This window comes from Coffea arabica, chromosome 11e, assembly GCF_036785885.1.
Source record: "Coffea arabica cultivar ET-39 chromosome 11e, Coffea Arabica ET-39 HiFi, whole genome shotgun sequence".
Lineage (NCBI taxonomy): Eukaryota > Viridiplantae > Streptophyta > Magnoliopsida > Gentianales > Rubiaceae > Coffea > Coffea arabica.
Genome location: NC_092331.1, coordinates 55,987,545 through 55,996,921, shown reverse-complemented (window position 1 = coordinate 55,996,921; position 9,377 = coordinate 55,987,545). Strand labels below are relative to the sequence as shown.

Below are 9,377 nucleotides of genomic sequence, written 5' to 3'. Positions count from 1 at the left end.
AACATAGTTTACAATCATTTTATCCACAATCAATTGAGATGGACAAGAAACAATCGAGAGAAGCAAAGGACAAGAAACTCGAACATCAGATGAGCTCGACTCCAGAAGTAACTAATATAAATAAAGAAATGAAAGAGAAGAAGCATTCAGGCTTACATGCAAAGTTTACATTATTTAGCAAATCATCGGGCAAAGGACTCTTTTCCTCGTTCATGTCATGTTCCAATTGGCCAGCAAAGAATGAGTGAATGGCAGATTTTGACTCCTTCCTTGGTCATATCTTCAATCTGTATTAGCAGAGAAGTCAATTTCTCTGGCTCCATATAGTCCTTCAGGTGGGGATCCATTGAGAAAATCTTTCAGGAACCTCAGTTCCTCAAAAAGGACTTCAATCTGATAACACTTCGATTGGCTTTCATGTGCAGCAGTTCTTTAGATCATCCAGCAGAGAATCCACAGCAAGCACAGCCTGAACATCAACCTCAATAGACCTAGGATTTATTGTTTTTGAAACTTTCAAGGCTTCCACATAAAACATTCTGATCTCTGGCTCAACATGCTTTATCTTTAATAACAGATCAAAAAGCTTCACTCTCAAGGATGTTTCTTTGAATGAACTCTTCACAGAGCACAAGAAGGACAGCACCAGAGCATTTTCAACGACAACTTGAACACGAATTAAGACACCTTTTTTCATCTTATTTTCTTCCTTTTCCGTAACTTTCAAGAAATTTGTCAGTAATCTTAGCTTCTCTTCAAGTTTTTTTTATCTCTTCCACAAGAAATCTGTTTCTGAGCTGATATTTCCGATTTTCTTGTAAAGGGATGATTAGTTCCGTCATAATTTTCTCAACTTCCATGCCCTCATAACTCATTCGAGTGTTCTGATGATACTCAAAATAATAGCCACCAAGAGAATGGATTTCTTGATCTAAAGATTTATGTTTATCAGAAAGACCCTTGTAGATTGTACCAACCAAGTTGTTAGCATCGATGTTTGTTGATTGAAGAAATTGGGTTTCAGCATATCGTACCTGATCCTCCATAGTTCGATAACAAAATTGGATGTAATAGTAATCCTGGATTTCTGGCCTCCACTTGGTAAATATTCTGATGAACCTGAACTGAAATTTAAGCTCTTCGATTTGATCCTCTGCGAAAATGTTCAAGTTCCCTTTCTTCTATAGCTCATCAAGACCCTTTAAGACAACATCAGTGGAGGTACAAGTCATGATGAGAATCAAAAGCTTCGCTAGCTCAGCTCTGCAACAAGGGTCTGCATCAACTAGAAACCAAGATGGCTGGGACAAAATCCAAAAGTCGTCTGCTGCTACAATTTGTTTGTTGTACTATTTCAGATTCCTAAATGAAATAAACTAATTGCTTTGTTCTCAGCAACCAATGCTCCCCAACTACTTTAATGTCAAAACTCGAAAGTTTGACTCTCTTTTACCCTTTTTTTCTACTCTGGTTTTGCAGTTGGCGCCACTGAAGATGCCGGTGTGGCTGGACATTACCGCACGGCCGATTTTGATTTGACCCTCCAAATTTGAGGTCTAAAGTTTTAATATATACAATTTGATGTCCTAAAGGCTTTATTCCAACTGGGCATCGTATCAACTTGTCAAGCTCAATCTCTTCCCTATTGCGTTCTGAGGCGGATAGAAGGATCATAGCACACATTTTCCTCCGTATTAACACCAACAATTACAAGAGCTTTGGTTAAGTAGGAACTTGGGAAGTGTATAAACTTGCCATGTGCACGAAAAACAATGCCTTGTATGTGATGAGAAATTATTTAGTTCAACCGTTTTGCCGAGTCAATTCCAAGAGTTTATTACAAGGAAAGAGCCACAAAGTAAAAAGGAAGCGTCTAAAATTGAGTAACTTCCAGTTTGTCTATGCAAACTACCTCAAAAATAATCTACTTGATGATCTTTTTGTGCAGACCATGCAACTGAAGATTAAATTTTATCTTCTATTGATGCACAATAGATCATCCACTCAAAACAGAAAAGACTTGCAGCCCTCAGTCCTTGTCTCATGGTAGCCTAGACATTCAAGTTACAGAATCTTTGAAACGAACTGCATGTGTCATAAGAGTTATATTACACTTACAGAAAAGGTGACATCTTTTGACAGTTCTTCTAGTTGTCACAACAGAGGACTTGTCTATCTTCATTTACAAACAAAGGTGCACGCTGCACCTTACCAGAGGGAAATGCCATCAAGTAGTCGTTTCACGCTCGACTAGTTTATAAAGTATTGCCTGCAAAAACAGGGAATAGTAAATCAGTAACCAATATGAATCGCCAACAGCTTATTGCAAACTTCTGCAGTAATGCTTGTAATCCGAAGCTTGGTTGAACATCAAAAAGACTCCAGAGAGAAAAGAATCTGCAACAAAAAACAGAAAATAGTTCTTCTAACCGGCAATGCCGTTATTATCCAATTTCTTGTAGAAATCAATTTTACTCCAGTAGAAACAAAGACAGTTTGGTAGTTTGTTACACATTGCAGGTGGAGAACGGATGAGCAAAACTTGAACAAGTAACTTACAGGACAAGAACCATATGATTTGAGTCCTTGATAAAGTTCTTGCCATGAAATGAGTAGCTTAACAGGTCGAAATTCAATAGAATGGCCATGACCTCTGTTGTCCAAAAATGAGATCAGTTCACGCCGTAGAAGGTGCTCAAATGCCTGGGAAAATGCAGATTGCAGTGTTCGCTTGACAATCATAATGACAGACCAAATATTGTTCCTAACAACATGAATGGAATCGTATGCATACCCGTCGGCATACATCCCTTGCATAATAATCTGTTGTTTGGAATGAATCATGAATGCTTTTGTACTCTGCAGTATAACAATATTAAAGATTGAGATATTGACAGAAGTGTAACAATATAAAGTTATAAGTAATAATTTGATTATAATTCAGTCACCTTTCATTATAGAGTTGAAGTTGCAAGTTTCATGTTCTCTCACTTCCAACCGCTTCATGCAAACAAGAATATATAGTTCCAGTATTGAACAATCTGCGCCAAGAATTTGAATTAATGCTAAAGTTGAAAAGGGATGGGGAAATAGGAAAGCAGGTAGGCCTAAATGCTATTTTATGAAAAAGTTGTTAGAAGTTTCCTGTACTTGTCACCAGCAAGACTTACAAAAGACTTATGGATCAAATTCAGAAAATATTTCATTATGTATCAAATAAAAGAACTTAGCAAATTGGTTAAACAGCCATTTCCTAATTTCAAATTCAAATGAATATTTCAGGTGCACATGTTCATTCTGAGTAGGTTAAAAAGATTATAGCAGAAAGACACAAGATTTTGACTCCAAAAAAAAACATTGGTTAATTTAATCGAGCCCTCGTTTCAAGCAGAACATACCGAAGAAAGAAGTCGAATGATAAAACATTAGTTTGTGCAGAAGAATGTTTGTCGAGTTTTTCAGGTGAGAAAGACAACTAAGCTCAGGTTGCCTATTAAGGTCCAGTGACTTTTGCATTCAGATCCATAAAGGTTATTGAAGTCTTAATCATTGCATCACAGAGAATGCAAGACTTCCAGCTTCTTTCTTCTCCCTTTCTTATTTATAAGCAAGACAAAGTTATGGCCGAAGTGTGCAGGAAGACAAATGCAGAATATGGTCTGAAACAAAACAAGATACAACATAATTCATTTCTTTGAACTGAACTAGCACATTGAAACATATGCTGGGCTTCAATGTGGAAATGAAGACAAAGTCGAAGGAAAAAAATTAGGAACCGTTAGACATGATGCAGAATAGTTTAGCAAGCAGCATTTGTTAAATCTAATGCACATTTTAGAAGAAAGAAGCGAGTAGCTTGGATCACAAATAATCAGAATTAGTACTCTGATCGACTTTGGAGAAAAGTAAATGAAGAACTTACTCCTAACGCTGAAACCAGTAATAGATGGAAAGGATAGATTGATATCAGTTCAGCAAAGACATGGGCATAGGGGCGAAGTATAGCACATTGACATCACCCAATAACAATTGAGATATTTTCACCTTTCAAACACTCCAGCTTTGGCTGTCTTTGTATATTCGATAGTGCATCTTTAAAATTTTCAACTGATAAGAAGCCACGTTTCAGATCCAGGTGACAAAGTGCAGAAAACCTATAGCACCAAGTGACGAGATGAGCTAAATACTAAGCATTATATTCCCGTGATGAAATATGTAGTTAACTTTAGCAGAACCAAACTTACAGGAACGTCAGTACTTGTTTGAAAGTTGAGTCTGTATTGAATACTGTATCCATGATGTCTTTGAACTTTTTATCTGCAAATATGTTCTAAAATGTTGTCAAGGGTAACATTGTCTTATTAAGTGCTATGTTAACAGCACTCAGGAGCTGTACAATCTGGACCACTTTCCACTTCACCTACATAAAACATAAAAAGTCAATCTAGACCCACAATCATTACTTCAACATAAGTTACTTGATTTTCTAGAGATTAGGAACCATTTCAGTTGTGCCAGCCATGAGATTGGTCTAACATTTTGTTATGAGCTGGCTGGACAAAGATGGATTGAAGGCAGATAGATTTCTTTACAGCAAGAACAGTTTGAGTTATACTCAACTAACATATTATCATGGTATTGGTATCTAACTGGACCTCATGCATCATTACCATTCACCCAGTTCCGAAGCTGCAGCAATTGGTAACAGAAGGGAGACATGATTTTGCAAAGCTAAAATTATGAGATGCAGTACTGAAGTTCTTATGCCAGTAAAAATATAGCATAGGCAAGGATACAAGAAGCTTAGAGTTGAAATTAGCCACAAACTCATGAGGTAAATCTGAACCAGATGGTAACAGCAATGCGTGCTCCAAAAGTCTGCATATTCAACATAAAAATCATAATGGCAGCCTTTTCCAGGAAATAAATGGAGGGCAGGATGGAAAAAAGCACACTACTTTACCTTTGCAAATCTTCTCGTGAAGGAGGAAGAAACAACAACTTTCTATGTGAGAAACGAGATCTTACTCTTTTCTCCAATAGCTGATCAGCATCCTGCACACATAGCTTGATTAACTTATCATTTTCCTACAAATTTTCGTCCAAAGACATCTAAAATCAAGTTGGAGTGAAAAGTAATGCCTTTCAACCCATTAGCGTCTTCTGGTTTACAAAGACATACAGACACAAACAAATAGACATAGTTCCTTGTCAATCAACTGAAACTAACCCGCTACAAAGTTCACCGCCTAGGAAGCTAACTGACAATAAAGGAGTCCAGCCAACTTTTAACTTGCATACTAAACATCTGGCGTGTTCTCAGATATTTGCACATAACATAGGCCATGAAATATTGAGCTTGCAAATTAGCGATGCATAATATTATAATTCATTTTTCATCAACAATTAAAGAAATATTTATGTTTAAATCGCAAAATATTTGTATTGAATGGTGACTGAATGTGAATTACAAACAGCATTTTTGTTTGCTAACAGTATTCATTTTGTTTCCTGTGTCTTTCTGTTGATAAAATACCAAAAGAATTTTAATTTCTGTATTGGAAGCTACTCAAGGAAACTGATGCAAGTGTATAAGAAGAAAAAATTCAGATGCTAAAAGAACATACCAATCTGCAACTCACACCTATTACAACAGCTTGTGATGTCACAGATTGCATAGCATCTAGTAAACTATACAGCAATCGTTGTTTGCCCTGAAAAAAGAAATATTACACCCAGTGAAGATAAACTCATTTTCCAAATGAGTATTTTTGGTATCCTTTTTACAAGATAACATCACCTGTGCAAACAGGTCAAACTCATCAAGTACAAAAAGTACTGTTTTATGTGCCAATCCACACTCCCTGGGGAAAAGGAAGTTCCCAACCAAAAAAGCAGAAAAAGTTATCACCCCATCTTGAAATAAAAGGAACATGACAGCATTCAAGAGAAGATTGTCACATATATTTAAAAAAATGAATATCTACTTACCGAAGCATCGCTATTAGAAATTGGGAATTTTCATCAGATGATGCCTAAGAGTTACAAATTATGGTTAATATGCTTTACATTTCGAATATATCACAGTAATCCTAGTTGTCAAGGCCATCATACCATTTTTGAGAATGCCAACTGATGCTCCAAACACAGTTGCCTAGCAATTTCCTGCATAATTGGAAAAGCAGGCACTGTATCATAATGCAGAACAAGCTCTTCAACTAAATAAGAAAACTTCAAGACCAACATATCATTGTTAGAAGTTTAAGCTTGATAAAAACAATTAACACAGTTGAGAATATTGGAAATATTTTTCATTACTATCTCATTCTCACAACTATCAAGCTCCTTTATATTTAGGCAGATTAACTTTGCTGAAAGGTTATATGACAGTGAGTGAAATCACTATGACAAGGAATCAAAGAAGCTACTTTTGAAGTTTTTTTCCTAGAACAGCTAATCTGCAAGCACATATTTAATGAAAAGCATAAACTATGAACAAGCAAGCAAATTGATTGTTGTTAGGGAAATTAAAAAGCGAAACTTGGGTTTAAATTTCAGACCTTTAAGGCGCAATTGTCATCACTGTGCAAAAGTCCATTGAGCTTAATCTGAGACCACCATAAGAAATGCAACATATTCAATGGTAACAATCCCCATCAACTTAATTAATAAAACAAATTTCAGTAAACCAAAAACTCAACAAATATATAAAGATACAAAACTGCTGCAAAATATCGATAACCAATACCACGGATATCATATCAGGGAACTCTCTCAATAAATCTTCAAGAACCAGCTCTAAAACCTAAAACAACCAAAACAAAAATCTCAAATAAATGAAGAATTCCATGGTCATAAAGATCCATTTCCCAGAACCCACACAGGAAAAATATGCAGGAAAAAAAGAGGAAAAAAACTCACAGCAAGTTTTCCACAGCCACGCGGGCCAAGAAGCAGAACTGAATTATTACATGACTCAGTCACTGAGCTTGAGATTATATATTTCAATTTGCTACAACAAAAATAAAAAATCTAATTAAAGAAAGAAACCCATTACTTGAATTTGCGTAAAATCCAAGGTAAAATCAGATCTTCTACAGAAAAACGAGAAAAAGAAACTGTGGGTTAATTATATAAGACATGAATCAATATTTGGGATAGTGAGAAAGCTATTGCACCTGTAGTTGCTGTCGGGAGAATCTGAGAAAAGGGTGAAGATGAAATTGGGGTTGCAAAGCCTTGATCGAAGGAGGATTACAGCTTGTTCTGCTGGATTCTTGAGACCCATTTTTCAGCTGCAAAAAGAGGGATTTTCTTTCTTTCTTTCTTTCGTTTTTTTGGGTGAGAAAAGAGAAGGTGGAAATGGCGCGAAAGAGGCAGGACTGCACTGGGAGATGGTACACATTGACATAGCATGGTCGATGATGGGGACGGCTAAATTTTATAATAAGCCCTTGAGAATTTTGTGTTTTGTGTTTCTGGCCTATGAAATTGTAGTAATTTATGGTTTAAAATTTTAAGTTGTCAACTTTAATTATGAGATATTCTCGAGCAATGGCGTCTTTCCCTTTTTTTTTAATAGTATAAGTGAGAGGATTTAAAATCGAGATCTCTCACTTACATTCTTTTCTTCGAACCAGTCAATCTATCATCTTCCTTTCTCAGTAATGACATCTATTTAAGTTATCTTCTATTGGTTTTTGATAATAGTTTTGAGTATTATATCTGTTATATATTTTGTTATATTGCTGAAAAAAAATACAAAGTTGCGATCAATAAGTACAATTACGATGGAGCAAATTTCTACTGACCAAAACCTATTGGGACTTGGCCGCGGAGTTTAGAATTCTCTCTTTTTATTTTAGCTGATTATAGTTCCTTGTACAGAATGTAGGGTTTTAGTTTTTTTTTTTTTTTATGTACCTCGAATTCTTACATTCCCTGTACGCTCTTTGTAGTTCTATCAATAAAATGTCAATTTTTGCTCAAAAAGAAATAAATACTGTCATGAAAAAAAACATGTACCTTTATTAAAGCATTAATATTATAAAATCTCATGTATGAAAGCAAAAAATTTGTACCATGATAATACTGCTTAGGATAAACCTAAGCTTTTCAAACTGTGAGAACTTAATTTGTGTAGCATCACAAGAAGATCAGGGCTTGAACTTGTGAATTATGCTTAATGGATTGATCAATAAAAGTGATGGTTAGTATCTTGCACAAGATGATAGAGGTCTTTCTTTTTTGCACCCTCTGCAAGTTTTTCGAGCTTCTGTTTTTCCTCAAGCAATTCTGTATCTTTTTGTAGCATGAGGCTAAAGCGGGCATAAGCCCACACCACAGTTTCTTCTATTTGTGATTAGTGACGTAATTTTTTGCTTGTGATCTTTCTTCTCTGTTCTCACAATTTCCAATTCTTCATGAACTTTTCTCAAGATTTTCAGCAATTTTCTTTTCCATGGTTAATGCTGTTTTTGGAACTTCCAACCAAAACGATCATCTTTTGTCAATCCATTTACACAACAAACAAAAAAAAAATCAAAATACAGTAGTGTATGTTGGGCATGGTTAAATTTTTATGAAAACCCTTGAGAATTTGGTATTTTGCGTTTCGCACCAGATGCCCTCCTAACTTCATGCTTTCAATTGTCAACTCTAATTACCAGATATCCTCGTATAATGGCATCGATTTAACTTTTATTTTATTGGTATTTTTTTCAAGAGCTTAACGGTATTCCTACAATTTACAAGTTGACCAAGTTTGTGATTTTATTTATTTATTCAACAATTATGTGGTATAGTAGTGATGAACATGAAAGTAATATTTGTTTTAGTGTAAACTAATTCATAAGCATCTCATCCCCCCAAAAAAAAAAGCAAAATAATGAATAACATTTTATTTTATGCATGTAATATATCAGTCTGACCTCATATCATGTATATGAGATAGTACCTTCATGTTAACTCAATAATATAATTCTAGTAAACGCAAAAACTATAAAATGTTCTCTAGATATTATATAAAATGCTATTATAAAAACCTAAGCTCCATACAATTAATAACCATGAACGATCCATAAGTACAGTAGTAAAGTCATGAAAACAAAGCATGCCATTTATTAAATGATTAATCTTTTTTACAAATTCAGAGGAGTCTGAATGCACGATAACTGATCTAAGTTTAATTTTAAATTCAAATTTTGTATATATGTTATGCACCAGATCATAATAATATATACGTTGTCAGTGTATATAAGATTTTATTTACTAAAGCATTAAGTTTGTATAATCTCGAATGCTGCATGAAAGGAGAAAATTAGTTGTCCCATGGTAACATTTGCTTAGGATAAACCTAAACAATGATACAAAATGAT

The 9,377-nt window shown here is 34.9% G+C and overlaps 1 protein-coding gene and 1 long non-coding RNA gene across 2 annotated transcripts; one reads left to right on the top strand and one right to left on the bottom strand.

Annotated features, from left to right (window-relative positions):
- Nucleotides 1–1,319, top strand: LOC140021705 (uncharacterized). The gene is made up of 2 exons (XR_011825616.1): nt 1–1,101; nt 1,188–1,319. It is a non-coding gene; the product is annotated as an uncharacterized lncRNA (long non-coding RNA).
- A 639-nt stretch (nt 1,320–1,958) lies between these two features.
- LOC113717899 (origin of replication complex subunit 4) lies at nt 1,959–7,392 on the bottom strand. Its single transcript, XM_027242741.2, has 16 exons — nt 7,179–7,392; nt 6,922–7,012; nt 6,749–6,805; nt 6,561–6,608; nt 6,115–6,165; nt 5,992–6,035; nt 5,801–5,864; nt 5,628–5,714; nt 4,964–5,055; nt 4,797–4,878; nt 4,245–4,330; nt 4,045–4,154; nt 2,949–3,041; nt 2,795–2,859; nt 2,560–2,703; nt 1,959–2,269 (listed from the first exon to the last, which is right to left on the bottom strand). Exons 1-16 carry the CDS (start codon nt 7,286–7,288, stop codon nt 2,228–2,230), a joined length of 1,266 nt encoding a protein of 421 aa, XP_027098542.1. The 5' UTR covers nt 7,289–7,392; the 3' UTR covers nt 1,959–2,227.
- Between the last annotated feature and the right edge of the window lie 1,985 nt (nt 7,393–9,377).